This window comes from Mesoplodon densirostris, chromosome 2 (assembly GCF_025265405.1).
Source record: "Mesoplodon densirostris isolate mMesDen1 chromosome 2, mMesDen1 primary haplotype, whole genome shotgun sequence".
NCBI lineage: Eukaryota > Metazoa > Chordata > Mammalia > Artiodactyla > Ziphiidae > Mesoplodon > Mesoplodon densirostris.
In genome coordinates this window covers 34,825,552-34,847,207 of record NC_082662.1, presented here as the reverse complement: position 1 = coordinate 34,847,207, position 21,656 = coordinate 34,825,552, and the positions used below count along the sequence as shown (strand labels likewise).

Genomic DNA, 21,656 nt, shown 5'->3' with positions numbered 1-21,656 from the left:
CACTCTACACGGCCTCGACACGGCACACACGCACACGCACACGCTGACGGCACGGCCACGGTACACTGCCTACGATATGCGCCGGGGACGCCGCGCCCACAGACCGCCCCGACCGGACACTTATAAATATGGGAGAGAGGAGCCAGGACTGGCACGGAGAAAGGGGTGTCGGGTTGGGGGGTGGATCCGGAGCTGAGGCCCACTGGGGAGGCTGAGACCAGTACTGGGGGATGGGGACGAGCGGAAAGGGAGAAGGACTTCCACCTGGGAGGGGAGAAACTGAGGCGGGCAAGGAGGGGTGGGCGGGGCTGAACTGTGGGGCTGGAGGTCGGAGAGTGGTTTGGGGCCGAAGGAGGACAGCTCAGGGTGAACAGCCAATAGGTAGGTGTGAGTGTGTTTCCGGGAGGGGTTCCTGGCTTGGGGTGGGTGAGGCTAAGACCAGTGGGAACGTGTCAATTGGGAATCAGATTCGACTTTGGGGGGGGGCGATTCGTCACGCGGGGGCCCCCTCAAAGGAAACTGAAGATTCGGAGACGCCCTCCCACCCCGCCCGCCCCGCCCCATCTCCCGGTTGGCCTCCCAGACCAGCACGGCCCACCTCATTCCTCCCTACTCCCACCCAGCCCAGAATCCAACCTCCACTCCCAGGCTTCCCGCCCTTGGGAGGAGGGGGAGCGGGTCTCAGGAGTCTGGGCAAGAATGGCAGGGTGCCCCAGCCCCTCCCTACCACTTCCCTCAGCGGTCAGCTTCCGAGGGATGTCTCTAGCTGGGATGGGGCTGCCTCCTGGATCCCCTCCGTGGAACGGGAATGGGAGTGGGGACCCGGGGATCAGGATGGGAAGACAGAGGCCCCTTGGGGGGGCGGGGCAGGGCACCGGGGGCGCGGGAGGCGGCCCTCAGCCCGGCACCCAGCTCTGGTTGGGGGGCGGGGCCCCAGCCAGGCCGGGCGGCGGCGGCGGCAGGGCCGAGTCGAAGTTGAAGTCCATTTCGTCGCTGTCCATGAAGTCGTTGAGGATGATGGACTCGACGTCGCACTCGAGGCTCCCGCTGAACATGTCGAGGTCCAGGTCGGCCGGGAAGCGGTCGGGCGCGGCACCCAGCGGCCCTGCGGCGGCGGCCGCGTACGGCCCCTGCAGCGCGTCCAGCAGGAGGCCGCCGGGGGGGGCCCCGAAGACGGCCGCGTGGCCCGGCGGCGCCACTCCCGCCGCGCCCGCCTCGCCGGGCAGCGTCATAAGGCTGATGGGGTGGGCTAAGGCACTGCGCGAGGGCGCCGGCGGCGCGTACGGGGCCACCCCCTTGCCCGGGTAGGTGGTGGCCGCGCCCGCCAGCGCCAGCTCCCCGGGCGCGCCCAGCACTGGGCCGGGCCTGGGCGCGGGTGGCGGTGGCGGCAGCAGCGCGGGCAGCGCCCCCGGGCGGTAGGGCGCGGCGGCCGGCGCAAAGCTGGCCTGCTTGTTCTCCTGGATGGTCTGCATGGGCAGGCGGCGCAGCGCGCCCAGCGCCGGCGGCCCGAAGCCCCCGCCCCCGCCGTAGGCACCGCCCTTGCAGCCGCCGAAGTAGGCGGGCGTCCCGGCGCGGGCCCGCGGCCCGTACGCATCCTGCGAGCCGTCCAGCAGCGCCTCCGGCAGCCCCGCCCCGCCGCCGCCGTGCAGGCCCAGCGGGCCCCCGAGCTCGGCCAGGCGGGTCAGCTCCCCCTGGCAGCGCGCACCCAGCGCGGGCGACAACGCGCTCGCCGGGCTCGGGTACATGAGCGGCGACGACGGCGCCAGGGCCTCCAGGGCCTCGTCGTCCTCCAGTTCGGCCGCCTCCCCGAGCAGGGGTCTCCCGCCGCCGCGGAAGTCGGCCCACGCCTCGTAGTCGTCGCTGGCGTGCGAGGCCGGGCTCGTGGCCCACTTGGCCGCGGCAGGCACGGGTCCCGGGGCTGGCGCGCCCTGGGGACTGTCGTCGTCGGGGCTTCGCTCCGGTGCCTGCAGCTGCTTCTTCTTGCTGGCCTTGCCCTTGATGCGCAGGAACTTGGCCCCGTTGTCCATGGACACGGCCCTGCGCCGCGGGGTCTTGCCCGTCTTTCCGCCCTCAGGGTTCAGCATCCACCAGGAGCTCTTGCCTGTGCCCTCGTTCTGCACGCGGATGAACCGGGTGTGCAGAGACAGGTTGTGCCGGATGGAGTTCTGTGGCCAGAGACAAGAAGGATAGGGGTGGGGGAGTGGGAAGTGGGGGGGTAATTGATGGGAAGAGGAGTGGGAGAAAATATAGAGAAGCGAGAGTATAAGAGAACGGGAGAGGAGCCAAAAGGCGGAGGGGGAGGAAATAGGGAAGATGAAAGGGTAAAGGGGAGAAGGGGGGGAACAGATGTAAGTACCAGGTCGGACAAACTCAGACTATCCATCCTCTACTCCAGACCCGCCCCATCCTTCCCGCTCCCCTGCCCCACACAGGCACTGTCTGTAGGGTGAGGCCAGAGCTTTGGGTCTAGCCTTTCCAGGGAGGCAACTCCTAAGGGACCTGCAGTTGGGGAGCAGGACCCCCCCCCCCACTCCCCAACTCAGCCAAGCCCCGCCCGGGGCTAGCCAGGCTGCCAGGGCCCCCTAGCAGATTATGTAAGGGCTCATGCCGCTGCGGCTCATTTGTCCGCTCCCCACCACCCTGCCAGCCTGGCATGGCGCCAGGAGCCCGAAAACCCAGGGCTCCAGAAATCAATCTCGCGGTGACTGATTAAGCCCTGTTTAGAACTAATTGCTCTTTCGTGTGTGGGGAGAATAAATTACCTGCTTTAATTTCGTGTCTTTAAAATGCAACTGCAGGTAGAGAAGACTGTTAACCCTTTGCTGGGAGGGCCTGACCAGGGAAAGCAGAATAGGCTGGGTGTCCCCAAGGTGGGTAGAGGCCCAGACTTTCCCCCAACTTTTCTGAGCTTCTGTGAACTCCACAGAGGCCTTGGATCCCAGCAAGCCCCTCAAAGCACATCCACTGGCCATGAAGGCCCCAGACCCCGCCTCTGCTCACTGCCCACCTTCAGGTCAGCCCAGGTCTCCTCTGGGCTGCAGCCCTCCCCTCCCCTCCCCTCCCCACCCACCTGATGCTCTGCCCTCAAAGCCCCTTACTGGTGGAACCTTCACAAAATCTCCACAAAGCAGGTGGCATCAGGCCCATTTACAGACAAGAAGACCGAGGCTCAGAGAGGTGAAGTGGTTTGCCCAAGTCCACAGAGCCCTTCGGCTGCCCCTGGTCCTTCCCTGGGCTTCACCTTAGGCACACCTATACATATCCTCTTCTAAATTTCTGTTGGGCCCCATATCACTGCCTGCTTTTGCCAGGCCTGTCCTAGGGACAGAGGAAGGCTGGGGAGTCCACAGCTCCACTGACCTGGCTCCCCGCAAGAACCTGGAGGAGTAGAACTTCTGCAGGGCCTACCATGCCCCACCTCTGAGGCCTCCCTGCCGGTGGCCTGGACCTCCTGGCTCAGGCACTACTGTGGAAACAGCAGGGGTTTGGGTATCTGCAGGGCTGGGCAGGATGCCTGGCTCTTTTCAGCCACCAAGCTATGTCACCATGGCTATTGACTCAATCTCTAGGAGCCCATGCCTCAGTGAGCTCCTCTGAAAAAAATGGGCGACATCCAGTAACCACCTCAGAAGGCTGTTAGATCATTACCTGAGATAACGTGTGTGGGTGTTTGGTGAACACACCAGGTGCCCATAAACGCTGGTTAAATCCTTCACTCTGGCCAGAAGACCTCACTTCTTAGATCACTCCACAGACCCGCTCTGTCTCTACGGTCCTTAGTATCAGGCCCTGAGTGTAACTGCACTGGGCACGAACAGCTCTGGGGAGCTGGCATTACCCCATCTCATGTACCAGGGAATGGAGGCCAGAGGCATGATGTAACTTGCCCTGGGTCCCACAGGCGGCAATGCCAGGTACCACTCCAGATCTGCCCGGCATACGGACCTGCTCTCATCCGCCCAGCTCCAGAACCTCTGATCCACGAGGGCTCTCCCTCCTGCCTCCTTCCCGCCTGTCTCCAGAAGGAGGGGTCCTCCCTGCTGCCCAGGGCACCCTCCCACCCCTCACCCCCAGTTCCAGGTACTCACCTGACCCTTCAGGGCCCCAGGCTCCCTATCTCTGGCACTTTCTGGTCTTGGGAGATAACAGCTAGGGCTTCAAGGCCCGTCCCAGCATTGTCCTGCCTGGTTTCTCCTGGGGCCGAGAGGAGGGGAGCTGGACCCCCAGGGAGTGGTGCTCCCTGGAGTAGAAACCCCCTCTCCTGCTCCCGCCCCTGCACCTGGCTCCCCAGCCCCTTCCCAACACCTGTGTTGGTTGGGGGGGCCTCAGAGGCCTCAGTTCTCCTCCCCTGGGGGATTATCTGCCTTACCAGAGGCTCCACCTCCCAGCTTCTCCAGCTGGAGGTCAGTCGGGCTACACCTCTTTATCAGTGTCACTATGTGCCAGCCCCGTTTAGAGTGCTTGGGGGTGGGGGGAGGAGGAAGGACACCGCCAAGTACGGGCACCTCCCGAGTACCTGCCAGGTCAGCCCTGAGTACTGGAAGTACTTGATCTCACGTGATCATTCTATCTGTCTCCATACAACGCAGGGATTGTGAGCCCTATTCAAGATGAGGCGAGTGAGGCTCAGAGAGGTTAAGTAAGATGAAAAGATCACACAGTTTAAGTGGCCGAGCCAGGCATTGATTTCAGGTTAGTCTCATTCTGAGTCTAAAGGACCTCACGATCCACCATGGCAGAGAGAACAAGTCAGAGAACTTCCAAAGAATCTTAGGAAACCAGTCCTCCATTTCTTCTGAAACTTTCCATGACGTAACCAACCCTAGAAGCTGGCAGTATGGGAAGCTGGGGGCATGTTAAAAGGTCAAAATTCCCTACAAGCCTTGTGCTTCCTTTGTAGAATTCAAAGGAATCTTGCACTGTACTCTGTAATACTTCCAAATTTTCTGAATATCAATAAAAATGTTTTAGATTACCACCAAGAACACGTGTTCCAGGCCTATGAAGGTCTGCATCCTTCCCTGCTCTGTTCCCTGCCCAGCCAGGTACCCCTGAGCCCCAGCCCAAAACCACAGCTGGTTGGACCCAGAGAGAAAAAAGGACTTGCCCCAGTTCACCCAGGGATTCGAGCCCAGGCCTCCTGACCCCCAGCTTGGTGGCCCTCGTCCCCCGGCAAGCCTGAGCTGGGGCCAGTCCCTCCTCCTCTCTGGGCCTGTTTCCCTCCCCATAAATTGATGAGATGGGCCACTGGATTCTAGGCACCTTTTCAGTCTGACAATAAAAAATTCTTGGAATCATTCAGTCCAGAGGTTTTCAAACTTGTTTTTTTTAAAGGAGTGGAACCTTTTTAGTGAATGGAATCTAATGCAAAACTTGAGCGTTCAACACTCAAGCCATCGGAGGTGGGGCAGGGGTACCTGGAGCCCTGCCTGCTCAGCACCCTCCCTTGGCACTCTCACTGAAAACGAGGCCCTTGGGGAGGGATTCTGCAGGCCAGATGGATGGGGCAGTTGAGGCCTAGAAAGGTGCCGTGCCTTGCCCAGGGTCACCCAAGGAGGTGGCCCAGAGCTGGGCGAGGACCTAGGCCTTGGTCTTCTGAGCCAGGCTCTTCACCAGGTGTGCACCAGGGCTGTGCCCCAGGAGGCAAGGCCAGGCCCTGCAGCCCATTCTGGCTACTCAGGTCCCAGCCACCTGGTACCCATCAGAGCTCCCGGCCAAGATCCAACGGCAAGCGCCAATCACATCTCGCCCACAAGGCCTCCTGGGAGGTCAGAGGCCACGGAGGAGGTGAGGGAGACGCCTCTACCAGGCAGCAGTAACCAGGGCTCCCTCTCAGAGTCACCTAGCAACCCGCCACCACAGCTACGGCCCTGGCATGCCCCGATTCCCCTGGTGTGCAAGCTGGGCCCTGCTTCTGGGGCCTCACACCTCCCACACCTCCATGCAGGCCTGGGGCAGGTTCCCAGGGGAGATGGGACCTCCCTGAGTCAGTGCCTCAGAGACCATCAAGGGGCAGAGGGAAGGGACAGCAGGTTACATCCCATGCCCATCCTACTCTCCCTCAGAACCTGGGCGAGAGGCCAGCCCCCTGGGGCCTCAGGCACCAGGGAGAAGAGGCTGGTACAGGACAAAGAGCACGGGCTCTGGTGTTGGATCTGGATTCCAGTCTTGGCTTCAACACCCACAAACAATGGAGCAAAAGATGCTTTGAACCTCCATTTCCTCAAACAGCTACCTGCTTGCACCCTGTTTCTCTCCAGGGAGCAGTCCAGGGAGGGATCCTGTAAATAACGTGGACCACATCCAGTCCTGCCCAGAACACTCTGATGCCCCCATCTCACTCAGAGTAAAGAACAAAGGCCTTGCCATAGCCCACAAGCCCTTCCATGACCTCCCAGGCTCCTCCCCTGACCCTGTCCTGCTGCCAGGCACCTGCTGGGCACCATCCCACCTTGGGGCCTCGGTCGCAGGGGCAACACTGTTCACCCAGATACTCACATCCATCTCTTATCTCCGTCAAGTCTCTGTTCAGATGTCACCTATGTGAGAAGCCCCATCCCGCCCACTCTTTTAACAAGTGCTTCTCTGCCTTGCCATTTCTTGGCCCCCTTAGCCTGCTCTGAGTTTTTCTAAAGCAATTAGTGCTTTCTAAAGTACCATATAATTTCTTTATAGTCTGTGTTTATTATTGATTGTCTGGTTTCCCTTATATTAGAAAATAAGTTCCATAAGGGATTTTTGTCCCGCCTTTTTTTCTTGTAACCGGACCCCATGTGTTTGGTATATGCTAGGCATTTCATAAATTTTTGCTGAATGAAGGAGAGACAGAAAAGCGGGGGAACATTGTGTGGCAGGGAGAATTAATGAGACTGCCAGAGTGGCTGGCACACGATAGGGGCTTCTCCAAACTGGGCTGAGAGAGGGGAATACAGGACAGAATGGGAGGCAAGCATGGGGTGGAGAAAGGCAGGAGCGGTCGGAGCCACAGAAGGAAGTGCAGAGAGGAGGAGGGGCTTCTGTGCAAGGGGAAGAAGGGCTCCCAGGGTGAACAAGGCAGCTGCCCACCCCAAGCCCCACCTGCTCGCTCCTGCTCCCCAGATTGACTTGGGGAACCCAAGGCTTGCTGTGGCCAAGCTCTCTCACAGCCTGGACCACGTGGGCCAGAAGACGCTGCAGCAGCCCCTGTGGGAACAGAATAACCTCGTCCTTGCTGAAGCTGCCTCCCTCGTGGACAGGGTCTGAGCCATTTGGTAGTGGCAGCTCATCTATCCGAGAGGACACCCTCATCTATTCCCAGGACACCCTTCGCCCACGAGCGGTAATGCATTCATCTGACAGCACAACCCCATTTATCCAGCAAGTACAACCTCATTCGCTAACAGCACTCCATTCACCTGACGGGGCCCCTCATTTATCCAGCAGGACACCCTCATTTATCCTCCAAGTCGGAGGCTCTCCTTCCTCCTGTGGTGTGGCTGTGTTCTCTGACGGTGCAACCCGACTGATCCAGCAGGACATCATCTCTTCTACAAGTACACTTCATCCCCTGGTAGTACAACCTCATTTATCTAATAATGCAGCCTCACCTTGCCTCCAAGTACCACCTCATTCGCCGACAGTACACCTCGTTTATCTTCCAGCACAACCTCATTTCTCCTCTCAGCATAGCTTCATTCCCTGATAGCTCAAGCTCATCCAATCTTACTTCTCCAGCCAGAGCCCACCAGATCTCAGGGCTGAAGAGTAGGGGCAAAGAGGGGGAGTTTGGAGAGAGAAGAAGGGTCCCACCTTTTTCTGTCCCCTGCCTAGAGAGGGCTGCAGGGCACTATGACTATGTCCAATCTCCCCAGGCCCTAAAGGGCCCATGGACTTTGAGTTCTAGGTTGCTCGGCCCAGCCAGCCCTCGACCACTGCCCCACCTCCCACTTGGTCCCCTCGAGAGCTAAAGAGGGCCCACGGGATGGATTTCCTTCAGCTCTCCAACAGGGGAAAAACCCCCACCTGATTCGATTTGTAGCATTTGCTGATTTCTGTGGTATGGATACTCCCATCGTAGCCAATTTTAAGCTGGCAGCATGATGTCATTGAGTGCAGAACTGGGGAGAAGTGTGCATGATCAGCTCTCACGAGCCAGTGCAAGCCAGCTTTTGCACACCACTGGCCCGTGCTCAAATACCGAGGCAGGAGAAGGGCACCACCTACCATGTGCCAGACCGAAGCTAGATTCTTTAGATACGTTTCTTCTTTGAATCCTAAAAACCATGCAAACTGTGAGCAGGTAATGCTATTTTACAAAGTGTGTGTGCGGGGCGGGGGTGGGGGGAGAACTGAGGCTCAGGTGGGTTAAATGACTCCTGAGGCCATGAAGCTGCAAAGTGATGGAGCCAGGTCTGGGTCTCGGGGCTGTTGGATTCCAAAGCTAAGGCTCTTCCTACCCACACCACCCATGGGGCGGGGAGCACTGCCCTGCTGCCCACCTCAGAGGCCATCCCTGCCCTGGTTCTTAAGCCCAAGCTTCCTGGCTTTCATCAGAGACAGGAGACTCAAGTCTTGTGCTCCCCACCCACAAGCCCTGTGCTACCTCCTGGCCTCTGGCACCAAGGGGATTCCAGGACCCTCCCAGTTCAGTCCTGGGTCTTGCGTCCAGCCAGCCAGCCCAAAACCAGGTATGGATTCCTCTCCAGGTTCCATCGCTGTCCAAGATTCAGCCCGGCCCCTGCCTCAGGAAGCTGACCCCAACTACCCAGTGGGGATGGTGATCCAGCTCCAACCTCTAGTGCCTTCCTGAGCAGAGATCACCTGTGGGGTGTGTGAGCGCTCTGATCCCCTCCATGACTCCCATTTCCTCTCTCCCCGCTTCCTTCCCTCCTTTCCTGCATAAAGAAGGGTTAAGGGCTAGAGTTGGAATCCCAACATCATCCATGTGACCTTGGGCCTCCCCCCTAAAAGAGGGTAACTATCACAACCTCCGTGGGGGAGGGAGCGTGGCTGGGAACTGGATGAGATCCCACATGTCAAGAGTCTTCCGGACTCCCTGTCTCAGCCCCAGGCACAGCTGTTGTACCACACCCCACCCCCTCTGGCCCAGGAACACACCTGACTCAGAGAGAGCCACAGACTCTGGGGGAGGGTGGCCGGCGGGGGGGGGTGGGGGGAAGGGTCACTGGCTCTGCTGCCTGGAGTACTCAGTCCAGACAGGATTCCTGGCAGAAGGGGTGACCTGGATGACCTCAGGGCCCTGAGGCCACATGCAAACCCTTGGTACTAGGGTGTGTAGTGAAGGAGGGGTAGAAGGGCAGGTGGGGGCATCAGAGCCACAGGTGTTGACAGGTGGATGGGCTTGGGGTCAGCAGAGGAACAGAAGTGGGCAGCCAGGGGCCAGGAGGAACCAAATGTCCAAAGCAAGGCATGAGGTCAAGGGACAGGCCCTGGCGTCCCCCACCCCTGCCACCGCAGAGACAACAGAACCCACACACCCAGCCTGGACAGCACACAAATCAGCAGCAGAAGTCCCAGCTCACCCCTACTCAAAAGCCCATGGCTCCTCATCCTGCCAGCGCTTGCGTCCAACTCCAGACTGATATTCAAGGGCCCTCCGATGCTCTCCAGCTTCACTACCTCCGTTCCCTTAAACCCATCTGGGACTCCAGCCACCCTGGATGCCTCACACCTCCATGCCTTCACACACTCTGTTCCCTGTGCCCTTCCCTCGCTCTCTGCTCAAGTGGTTCCTGCTGCTCCATCAGGGCTAGCTGTGCAGCATCTTCCTAGCCCCCTCTGCAAGCCCCAAAGATAGCTGCTCCCTGCTCAGTGCTACTGCAAAAATCTACCTGCACGCTGGAGTATAACTGTAGGTGAGTCTGCCTCCCCACTTGAACTCTGTGGGGCAATCCTTGGCTCACAGCAAGTCAACACATTGGTTGGAACTCTCAGCAGCCATGAACCACTCAGGCCTGGCAACTCTGTGTCGTTTCTGTTCAACAAGACCTCAGGCCCGAGCTCCAGGCCTTGCCTCCTCCCTCCCAGTTTCCCCTCCAGTTCCTGCTGCCCCTGCCATCTCCCTACTTCTCCCCTGGCTTCTCAGGAGACTTCAGCAAAGTGAGAAAGGAAAGAAACTACCATTTGCTGAGCATTCGGTGCACGCGGGCTTCTCACCGTTGTGGCCTCTCCCGTTGCGGAGCACAGACTCCGGACGCGCAGGCTCAGCGGCCATGGCCCATGGGCCCAGCCGCTCCGCGGCATGTGGGATCTTCCTGGACCGGGGCATGAACCCGCGTCCCCTGCATCGGCAGGCGGACTCTCAACCACTACGCCACCAGGGAAGCCCAACAATTAAAATCTTACTGAGTATCTGTAACAAACCTCTGAGTTGGTTTATTATCCTGATTTATAGATGAGAAACTGAGGCTTCAAGAGACAACTGACCTGCCCAGGTGGGTAAGTGTTGAGGCAGGAATTCACACCCAGAGCCCTTGCTCTTCCTACTACCCTGAGAGGCCTCTAGGGAGGAGCCTAGGCCAGACAGAAGCTCCCCTGGGGAGGGGGCGCCAGGAGCTGTCCACACTGGCTCAGCAACCCCTCCACAGACTCTTCCCTCCCTCTTCCAGGACTAAAGGGGATCCCTAAATGCCAGGCCATTCAGGCCTCTCCCAGCCTCTCCTCATTGGAGCCCCCTCCCTCCCTCTGCCGGCAGCACATCCCACACCCCTGCCCCCGGCCCTGGGAGCAGCTGCGGTGACCTCACCCAGTCCTGCCCCGGGCCTGGCTCTGGGGAGGGCTCAGCAGCTGTGCCCCAGCCCTACAGGCCGGCTCCTGGGGGGGAAGGGGGGGGGAAGAGTGGGCATGGTGCCAAGAGGACCATCTGCTGTCCCAGGGGCATGGCCACCCGCATAGACACTGCCCTCGTCCCCAGAGGCTGCCCTTGGCCCTCTGTCCCCATGCCAAGGGGCTCCAGGAGCTCGGGGCAGCCCACCCAGACCGGGGCACCAGCCCTCATCTGCCATCTGTCTTCTCCTGGAGCCTGAGAGGCCCTTGCAGAGCATGTTGGAGCACGAATGTCCGCTGAAAAATGAACAAGTGCTCAGGGTAAGCTCTGGGGGCAGAGGCCAGAGGCCAGGGCTGGGTGTGCTGAGCACTGCCTGCCCTAGCACCAGCCCCGCCGAGCCAGGAGCAGGTGACCCCCTAGGGGCTTGTGGGGGGGGGGCCCTCCATCCACTCACATCTGCTCAGCTGGCAGGTGCCTCTGGCTGAGGGCAAGCCCCTTCCCCCACGGCCCCAGCTCAGGTTACAAAAGAAGGCAAGGCCAGCTGAGGACAGGGGGAGGGGACTGGAGGGGTGGAGGAGGCATCACAACTTCCCAGAGTGTTGGGGGAGGTGAACTCGGATCCCTAGATGAGACTGAGGGCCAGAGAGTGAAGGACCATGCCCAAGGTCACACAGACAGCCAGTGGGCAAAGAGAAGCCAGCGTCCAGGGGCAGGGAGCCCCGGATTCGAGGGTGACCTTGAGTAAATCACTGGCCTCATCTGTAAAAATACAGTGCCTAAAACCTGCCTGCTTGCCTCCCAAGGCCATGGGGAAGGCTCTGTAGGCTAGAGAGCAATGGCTGGACCTAAGGGCAGGATGAAGTGGACATCCTGATCTTCTGACACCCCAGAGACAGAAAGGAAGGGACTAGAAGAAGAAATCCTACCCCCGACCCCAAACACATACACAAGTCAGTGTCCCTCAGGGATCAGGGCCCAAGACCCCTACCCTACACAGCACGTGTGGAGGTATCTCCTTTTCTTTCCCGGAGCAATGAGTAACAAAAATGGTATTTGCTAAGATTTCACTGGGGACTTTACATGTAACTCTCCTTACATGCAATTCTCACAACAAAGCTTGGACATAAGTCTTATTATTATCCCACTTTGCAGAGGGGGAAACTGAGGCTAGGTTGCCCAAGGCCACACAGAAGGTAAGTGGCAGAACTAGGACTGCTCCTCCCTGCTTGCCTCCAGACTCCTACCCACACCACTTTGTCTTACCTCTGAGATCCTCAAGGCACCAAAGGGTGCTGCTTGGCACCTCAGGCCTGGCATCTTGGAATCTTGGGGCCTCCACCCTCTCTCAGGCTCATCTTCCCCCCTGGACCCCAGTATTGGGCCCACATTGGGCACCTGAGCCAGTCTCTCCCCCCACCCCAACCCTCCATACCATCCTTTCTGCCCATGCCATTTCTCATCCCCCACAGCTTGGAGTGCCAGCTCCTTGGTGTGGCATTCAAGGCCATTCGCCATATGGCCCCTGCTCGCTTCCCCATCCTCAAGTCCTGCTGGGCTCCGGCTAACACAGCCAGACCCTGTGGGTCTCCTAAAGAGTCCTGAGGGTTTGACTCCTTCGCCTGGTTCTCCCCCCTCACCTCCAAATACCCATAGCTCATTATCTGACCCTCCATCATGACCCTGGGTAGTTTTTATCCTCCTCTTATCTCCCCAGCTGGACCTGCAGGCATTTCGAGGGCAGGGAGCCAGTCCGGTTCCTCTGAGCAGTGCTGCACACTGGGTGCCCAGTGGGTGTAGGCCTGGATTAAAGTGAGTGGAGGAAGCGGCCATCAGCCCTGGGGCCTGCAGATGGAGGGGGGTGGACAGTGTCAGCTCCCTCCCTCTGGCAGCTCTGGATTTGAGAAAGGGTGCTAGGGATGCCAGAGCCACCCCCGAGGCTGGAAGCCCCAGGGCCAAACTCTAAGGGAAATCAGAGAGACAGTGCTAGGGCTGGGGGGCAGGCGGGTAGCGGCCAGCCTGGACTGGCCTGGCCAGAGCGCTCGGTTAGGGAGGAGAAGCCCAGGGGAGTTTCATTTCTGTCCCTTCCAGTGGGATACTGTGAGAGCCACTTTGTTTCTCTCAGCCTCACTTTCCTCATCTGCAAACTGGGGATAGTAGCAGTACCAGCTTCACGGTTTGCGGTGAAAATTAAATGGAAGCACACCTGTCATGGCATGTGGTGGTTGCATCCTGAGCTGGAAGAGTTCTGTGTGGCTGAAGCAAGGGTCAGAAGATGGCTGGGGTGAGTGACGTGGCTGTACAGGTTGACTGGGGCCAGGTGGCCAAGGCCTGGAGTGGCACGCTACAGCCCCAGGACTGGATCCTGTGAGACCAGCACCACGCTGTACACATGGTCTCGCCTCCCCCACCAGACGGGGAGCTAGCAGAGAGCAGGGGCTGTGACTTTCCACTTCCTTGTGGGCCAGCGCCAGAGAGGCCTGCTGTGAGTACACGACGGTTCCCCTCCCTCCGGCAGCCAAAAGCTCTCAGTGGCAGAGCACATCAGACATGGAGGGCGGGCGAATGTATTGTGGTGTTTCAATCCCTTGGAGCTGACTGCATGGGGCTCAGTTCCCTGGAGGACCCGGAAAAGAATGAGGAGGAGAGATGTGGGCTCAATCTGGGCAGCCTGTTTAGAGAAGAAGGTGGTCCGCCCTGGGAGCGGAAGACGGGAGGGGGACTTCCCTGGAGGTCCAGTGGTTAAGAGTCCATGCTTCCACTGCAGGGGTTGCAGGTTCAGTCCCTGGTCGGGGAACTAAGATTCCGCAATCAGAAGCAGAGGAAGCTACCATCTAAGGCACCGGTTCAGAATCCAACCCGTCATCAGACAGACCTGTTAAAATATAGACTCCAAAGTCCACCCACTGAGAGTCTGATACAGAGGGTCTGAGACAGGGGCTGCAGATTGTACTACCTAAAAGCTTCTAGGTGACTATGATAATCAGCCAGCTCTGCCAACAACTAAGGATTTAAGGCAGATTCTCAGAAAGACACATTGGGTTCCAGAATCACCTGGGAGGTAGGATTTTGTTCAAACTACCCAAGCACCCGCCTAGTTTCTGAGGGGTGTCCCCGGGGTTCAATCCATGAGAGTCGATAGCAGCCTTGGTGAGCACGTAACAATGGCAGTGGTTTGGGTTGAGAACTCCAGTGTCAGGTATAAAGATGGCAGTGTGAGGGCTGCCTGGGATCAGAGGCAGCAGGGAAAGTGGGAGGGAGGGCAGGGCCTGGACAAGGCCAGCAGAGGGCCCAGGGGTCCAAGCAGAGCAGTTTGGGCTTGGTTGGCTCCCAGGGGAACTGAGGAGCCCTGGAGGGTTCTGGAGCCAGCATGAGTGGGCCCTGGGGCAGGAGGGCTGGCTGGGGTGTGGGCTGATGCTGCACTGGCATTGGAAGATGGCGAAACATGGAGGAAACAGGTCTGCATCTAAATCTAGGCTCAGCCTCGTCTCAGCTATGCTACCTTGGCCAAGTGACTTCATCTTTCTGAGCCTCCATTTCCTCAACTGCAAAATGGGGCTATTAACACATACCTGGCAGGACACAGGGAGGATGAAATGAGAGGATTTATGTGAAGTGCCCAACTGACTGCCTAGCACCCAGGCGTTAATCCTCTGATTTCTCATTCCCCTTCCCAAAAGAGGCATCCCCCTTAGAGACCAGAAAGGCTTCTCTGCAAAGAGGGAGGCCTGGGGGGGTGGGGGGTGGGGGAGAGGGTGTGGGAGGCCCCTCCCCCACACGCCACCTGGCCCCCCTCCCACCTCCACATATGGGTTGGGGGGTGGGGAGAGGCAGCAGACAGCCAAACCCTCCCAAACAGGAGTTGGTTTCCATGGTAACCAGGATGCCAGGAGGAAGGGGGGCGCTCCAGATCCAGCTGTCCCCCTGAGCGCCCTACCAGGGCCCCAGAGCCTCTGCTAATGCCCACCTAACACCCTGTACCCCCCATATGCCTGCTCTGGTAGCCAGCTGGGACTGCCAGGAGCACTCCCTTCACTGTGCCCAGAGTTTGTCTGCCACCTGGGTACTGCCAGGGGCAGGGTAGGCAGCCCCAAGCAGGAGTCCCCAGTTTGAGTCCGTCCACACCTGTACTCACGTGCTTCCACCCATGATAAGTCCCATTAGGTACTCTATGCTCTCGGTCCCAGCTAAACCCTCATGGCTCCTAGAGCCAGAGGGTTTGTCAGTCACAGCCCCAAAAGGGCTGCAGACTGAGTGAGTTAAGGCCCTTTGGACACAGATGAGAACACTGAGGACCAGAAGGGGAGAGAGCTTTGCTCCAGCTCACACACACGAGATCAGGGTCCCCTACAGGTGCTCTCTCACCACTCACCAACTCCCGACTCCACAGCTCCAACAGACCCCAAAGGGCTGAACTAGGACACCCTGAGTGATGCTCCAGAGAGATGGGTCATTGCCAGGGAGAAGGAAGGAAGGCCTAACAACTTGAAGGTCTTGTCTAGCAACAGAATGGGCAGTCCCAGAGCTTGCGGGCTCCAGGTCCCTGGGAGTGTGTGAGAAAGGGATTGATCTGGAAAGGAGGCTTGGAAGCGGGTGATGGCCTCCACCTCTCTTGGAGATCCAAAGTCAGAATCAGAGGTGGAAGGAGTGGGCACCAATGTGTACCTGTTTCTCAGGTACCCACTCCCAAGTTGGGAGGCAGGCCACAGGCTGCAAATAGGAAAGGGGTGCTGAGGAGTCAGCCACAAGTTAAGCGAGACAGTGAGGTGAGGAGGGGGCTCCCCCTGCTATAGCTGGTGCACCCATATCCCAGAGGCTCACATCCACACACGCAGTCCACGACCACACCCTCACCCTTCACAAGACATAGAGAGAGGGGCTTCAGTAGCCCCGAGGACCCCACGGAGTGGCCACCACCAGCTGCCACTCAAAGATAGGAGAGGGTGGGCTGCAAGAAACAAGCCTGCACCCTTTCCAAATCCCTCCTCTCCAGCCCCAATGGCACAGGAGGAAATGCTTGAGTTTGGGGGACAGGACGGGGTTCAATTCCCAGGTCTGCCACTTCTTAGGGATGTGACCCTAAGACAAGTCACTTCTCCACCTGGGAAACCGGGATGCTAACACCCACCTGGAAGGATGGAGGCCAGGATTTGAGGGGATGTGGGCTTGGCTGGTGGGCGCCTGCTCCCCGGCGCTCTGAGCCCTTCCCCCTCTCTGGCAGAGCCCCTCCACTCCACTCAGTCCTGAGCTGGGTCCTCAGGGCGTGCAGAGAGGGGAGCCCCAAACCGCAGAAAGTGGCGGCTGGGGGGCGCTGAACTTTCGAACCCGCACACACCTCCCCCCCCCAAGCGCCGTTCATTACCTTAACAGGAGTTAAAAATAACCGTCTCATCTCTTTAAATTAGTCTGTCTGCAATTACCGCCTGGCACGGCGCTGCCCGCCATCGTCCCGCTGGAGCGGCGCCAGGTGGCAGGCGGGGCCCTCACCCTGTCTGTCGGTCTGTCTGTCTGCCTCCAGGTCCCCCCCTTCTCCCCGCAGAGGCGCAGCCACCCCAGGGGCCTCCCGGCGGCCCTGCCTCCCAAGCTCCCCAAGTTTCTGGGGAGGGGGCCGCCGGGCGGGCCACGCGGCTGGCAGAGTGTGGGGCCTTCGGGGAGCAGAGGACTGGGGGGGAGGGGCGCGGTGGCGAGGGAGGGGCGCCGGGAGGCCCGGGAAGCCGGAAGGGCCCGCCGCGCGCCAGCGCTCGTGGGTGGGTGTGAGCAGGTGGCCGTGGGAGTCTGCCGGGCGTGCCAGCAACTGTGCCAGGAGCGGCTGGCACGGGCTCGTGCCCAGGAGGCGGGCAGCTGCCAGCCCCCCGCTCGTGCAGCGCGGGGGGTGAGGACACCCCCAACCCGGGCTCACACCGCCTCTTCCCGCACCTCCACCAGCCCTCGGGGCTGGGGATCCCCGGAGGACAAAGAAGAAGGAGGGAGCCCTGCTGGAACGGGCTGGGGGGAGGAGAGAAGGGGGAGCCCCTGCACGCACAACCACCGCTCAGTCGAGCTGTAGCAGGACCCTCCTCCCGGCCTCTCAGATCAGTCCCTCCCCTCTAGCCCCCACCCCACCTAGGACCTACTGGCCCGCCGGGGCCGGATAGGGGGGGACACCCCTCCCTCCTGATCCCACCCCACAACAGCCAAGCTGCTCCAGGCACTGAGGGAGAAGGGAAATCCCCATCCACTGGGCTCCTCCCCCACCAGTCCCAGGGACAGGAATGGGAGGCACCCAGGCCTGGCCTGGGAGCTCCCAGGGGAGCTGACAGCCTGGAAACACAAAAGCAGGCGGAATAACTCCAAGGGCGCTAAGTGGAAGGAGGACCAGGACCCAGAGCAGCCTGGAAGGCTTCCCGGAGGAGGAAGGTGGGGCTAGAGTGTCTGAGAGGAAGTAGGAGGCTCTACCTGGATGTGGGATATCCACACTTTGGGGACACTGGAGAGGGAGGGAGACTCCTGTCCAAGCCCTCGTCCCAGGCCTGGAGACCCTCTGCCCTGAAGGCAACACTACCAGCCTCTCTGGTGGAGTTCCCAGCACCAAGCCCAGACTCTCTTCGGGCTTCAGCCTGTTGGGCGCCTTAGGCCTGCTGTTGATCTTGCCTCCTCCAATTCCTCTCGGCAACACCTCTGAACTATCTTCCCACATCACAGGTGGGACCACAGGGCAAAGGCCAAGCACAGGGCCCTCACTCGGCCTTTCCCACGCCACAGCCCTGCCATCCCATGCTCCTAGCCCTGCCTAGGAGCCCTTGGTTCCAGCCTGGCACACCCAACAGTCTCCCAAACCCAACATATGCAATTCCACCTCCTTGCCTTTGCGTATGCAGTCAATATCCCTTGGAAGACTTTCTCCCAAATTCTACCCACCCACCCCACCCAGTGAAGACAGACCAGATCAAGTGCCATCTTCTCTGTGAGGGCTTGCCTGGCTCCCCAGGGGATCTACCCCACTTTCCCCACACCCCTACTCCTACCCCCACTCCCCGGCCCCCAGTCCTGCGTGCAAGACAGAGGGCTTGCGTGTGGAACTGGCTGAGCCCTGATGCATCCTGAAAGCAGGTGCAACGCCTTCCCCTTCGGTCCCCCCACTCCATCTAACACAGGGTTCCATACACTCCAGGGACTCAAGTGCAACACTTACGTGGAGGAGGGGAGGGAGGAAGGAACAATGGGGTCCCTGGCCCCAGCCCTGGCACCTGCGGTGTACCACAGGCTCTGCTAACCCTGAGGGTGGCTGGGAGTTGGGAACGGCCCCGCCACCAGGGCCCTGGAGGGACTGACTGGGAATGGGGGAACAGGCATTAGGAGGGACAGGAATGAGAGGGGAAGGCGGCTCCCTGGGGAGCTGGATGGGGGTGGGGTAGAAGGAGGACAGCCACTGAGGGGATGAGATGGGAAAGGCCAGGGGCCTCTCTGAACAGCCCTCCTCCAGTGCCTTGGGGGTCTCTGCCAGGGCCTAGGTCAGGAGCCCAAGGCTGAGGCTCCCTCACCAATGCCCTAGCCCAGGACAAGCATTCCTGGGCCCAGGCGCAGGGAGAACCAGTGTGTCCCCAGCAGCGTGGTGCAGTGGAAACTGCATCCAATGGGCAGGCGAGAGGCCTGGGCCATCATCCAGGGCCTGCCGCTCACTGATGACCTGAGAAGAGTCCCATTCCCTTCTAGGGCCTCAGTCTCACAGTCTGAGAAATGAACTCATGGGACTAAATTATCTCCAAGTACCTTCCCAATCACAGTCTAGGATTTAGATCTGCCCCTGTTTGAAAGCTGTCAGTGTCCCCCTCCCACATCCAGTGGCAGCAGGACACTATTCCAGAGGCTCTGGGTCTCTGGAGGGAGACACATCTGGACTGGAATCCAGTTTTCCCATCTACTGACTGTGTGACCTTGGGCAGTTCACTCCTCCACTCCCTGCCTCAGTGCCCAGCCCTATAAGTAGTGACAGTAAAACCCACCTCAGGGAGTGCAGAGAGCATTAAAGGAGACACCTGGCACAGATTCCTGAAGGTGCCTGGCACAGGGCTTGGCCCTAAGACCCTCAGTGAACTGCAGTTCTCTCCCAGCCTCAAGCCTCATGTTCCCTCTTGCCATCTTCCCCATCATCCCTCACCCATCAAGCCCAGCTGGAGCTCTGCCTCCTGCAGGAAGCCCTCCTGGCTTATTCTGGCCCATAGTACCCTCCCTGGCCTCAGCACCCTCTTCACTATCCACCTATTTCTTCACTCTTTTACCAGACATGCACTGGTAGTTCCCAGTGCCAGGCTCTATGCTCGGTGCCGTGGGCACAGAGATTGTTCTGACACTACCACCGTCTTCCAAAGCGGGTGGGGAAGGGAAATGAGACAGGACACAAAAGACTAAGACCTATGACAGGCAGGGAGAGGGCCAGAGAAGAGGGAGTCCTGAGCTAGCTAAAAAGGGTTGGGGAAGGCTTCCTGGAAGAGGCATCTGAACTCTGTGTCCTTGAGGACAGGGACTATCTACAGGGAGAAGTGAAGGGTGGGACAGTACATGGGAGGGAGGTGGGAGCAAAGCACAAGGGCAGGACCCATTTAGGAGGAACAAGCGTTCCAGAGAGGGATGAGCCCAAGGGGACAGGAGAGAGGATGGAGAAGGAGACTCGTGTCGGCCCCTCCAGCCTGTGTCCCCACCCAGTAGTGGCCAGAGACAGACAGAGAAGCTGCCAGCGTAAAGCCTGAGAGCCATGGGCTCCCAGGGCAGAGCACCGTGGCCCCTACGGTGCAGCCACTGGGCATCTTGAGCTGTCCATGTCTGCAAGCCTCCCCTCCTCCCCCAGCACACCTCCTTCCCCTGACCCTGCCTATAGGCACCACCAGCCAGAGCCCCTTCCCTCCATTCAGGCATGCCTCCCTCATAGAGACCCCCCTCTCCCACAGGGAGTCTCACAGCTCACAGGCCCTAGGCATGGCCCGACCCCCACCCCACCCCAGTCTCCTCTTCCCCAAAGGCATCGACTATCCCCATGCCCCAACAAGTTGGCCAGAGGAGGGTCTGGAGGCCACAATCCAGTCAAGACCTTGTCGTCGCCCAAGATGGCTCCCCCCCTTTCCATTGGTTGGTACTGAGGCCTCCCTGGGGTGCCCCTCCCGGGGTGCCCCTCCCCTCTCCCCCTCCCCCAAGTGCATCTGGGCTCAGAAAGCCAGGGAACTGGAAGACAGCCTGGGGTGGTCATGGACAGATCCCCAGGTCTCAATACCTTGCCCCCACACCAGCAGGGATCATCACCAGCCCACCATGCTGAGCCAGGCAAGGGGGGCAGCAGCTGCCCCATGGAGAACTCAGATCTCAGGTCACCTGACCAGTTCCCCACCCTAGGCTGGCTGGTGCCCTAGAGTGAACTCCTGGCACCACAGAAAGAACTGTGGGCCTAGGGTCGCATTCCTCACCCTGAGGCCAGCTCCAGGGAGGGCAGTGGGAAAGATTTGGGAGGAAAGCAGCCACTGGCCTCAAGTCATTATTTCAGCTCTTTAAGGAGGGTGCCCTGGTGGAGAGGGTAAAACAGGAGTAACACAAAGCAAACTCGTGGGGTTAAGAGGAGGGTCCCCAATGTCTGAGGCCTGAGAATAGGTTCTTCTGCTATGCCCCCAAGGATGGGATGAGGGTGTCCCTCGAGAGTGCCTCAAAGTGGCAGTCCCTTGTCACCCCACCAGACCTCCCACCTCGCATCCAGAGCATGCACACAGCTGCTCCCAGCACGCCCCCGCCTGTCTGCCGGCCGGCCCCACGCCCTGGGCACACACTCTGTGACTCCTGGGGGTGCCCCAGGGCCTCCCTCTAGACCGCCCGCCGGGAGCCCAGACGCATCTAGCAGCCCCTGGAAGCCCCAGCTGACGACTCCAGACCCCCTCCCCTGCCGGACGCCCCCACCTTCCAGCCGGCCGAGCTGTTGCTGTCGCCTTTATCCTTGAAGTAGGGCACGTAACGGACCATCCAGTCGTAGATCTGCGAGAGCGTGAGCCGCTTGTCCGGGGCGCTCTCGATGGCTTTGGTGATGAGGTCGGCGTAGGACAGGTTCCCCCACGCGTTCCGCCGGGAGCTCTTCGCTTTCCGCAGCGGTCCGACCTCCGCGCCCAACGGCGGCGCTGGGGCCATCGGCGGGGCCGTGGCTCGGCGCTCCGGCCCGCAGTCCTCAGCGCCCTCGGCCACCCCTGAACCCAGCGCTCCGTCCTCGTCGCCGACCAAGTCTGGCTGCGGCAGGGGCCAGGTACACGAGCGCGGCCGGCTCTGCGGCGCGAAGTCCGGGTCCACGTCCACCTGATGCGCTCGCAGCTTCGCAGCCATGGTCCCGCCCGGCTCGGGCGAGGAGGGGAGGGGGGCTCCGCGGATGGTGGGCGGGCGGCTCTGGGATCTGCGCGCCCCGGGGAGGCCCGCGGGAGGGGTCCCTGGCGGCGCCGGCTCAACCGCGGGGCGCCATGGGCCGGGTCCCGGAGACAGGGGGCTGGACGCGCTGGGAAGCCCAAAGGGAGGGAGAGGTGGGGGCAGTGAGGGAGCGGCGGCCCCGGAGCCCAGCGGGCACACACCTCGCCCAGCCCCGCTTCTAGCACCTGCCGCCTGCCTGCGCCTGCAGCCACCACCGCCACCGTCTTTGCCGCCGCTCCCCCGGCGCCGGCCCCGCACGCGGGCCCCGCTCTCCCGGGACGGGGCCGGATTGCACCATGCCGGAGCCCGAGCCCGTGCCGGAGCCCGCGCCGCCGCCGCCCCGTGAATGCCGCCGCCGCCGCCGCCGCCGCTCCGGCTCCAGCGCCAGCTCCCGCGCCTGCCGCGCTCAGCGCCGGCTGCACCTCGGATGGGCGGGGGACGGGGAGGGGGCGGGCCCGGCGCGGGAGAGGGCGGGGCTTGCCCTCCC

At 60.5% G+C, this 21,656-nt stretch overlaps 1 protein-coding gene across 1 annotated transcript; it reads right to left on the bottom strand.

Annotated features, from left to right (window-relative positions):
- Positions 1-896: 896 nt before the first annotated feature.
- Positions 897-21,091, bottom strand: FOXO6 (forkhead box O6). The gene is made up of 2 exons (XM_060082721.1): positions 20,678-21,091; positions 897-2,165 (listed from the first exon to the last, which is right to left on the bottom strand). Exons 1-2 carry the CDS (start codon positions 21,089-21,091, stop codon positions 897-899), a joined length of 1,683 nt encoding a protein of 560 aa, XP_059938704.1.
- Positions 21,092-21,656: the final 565 nt, after the last annotated feature.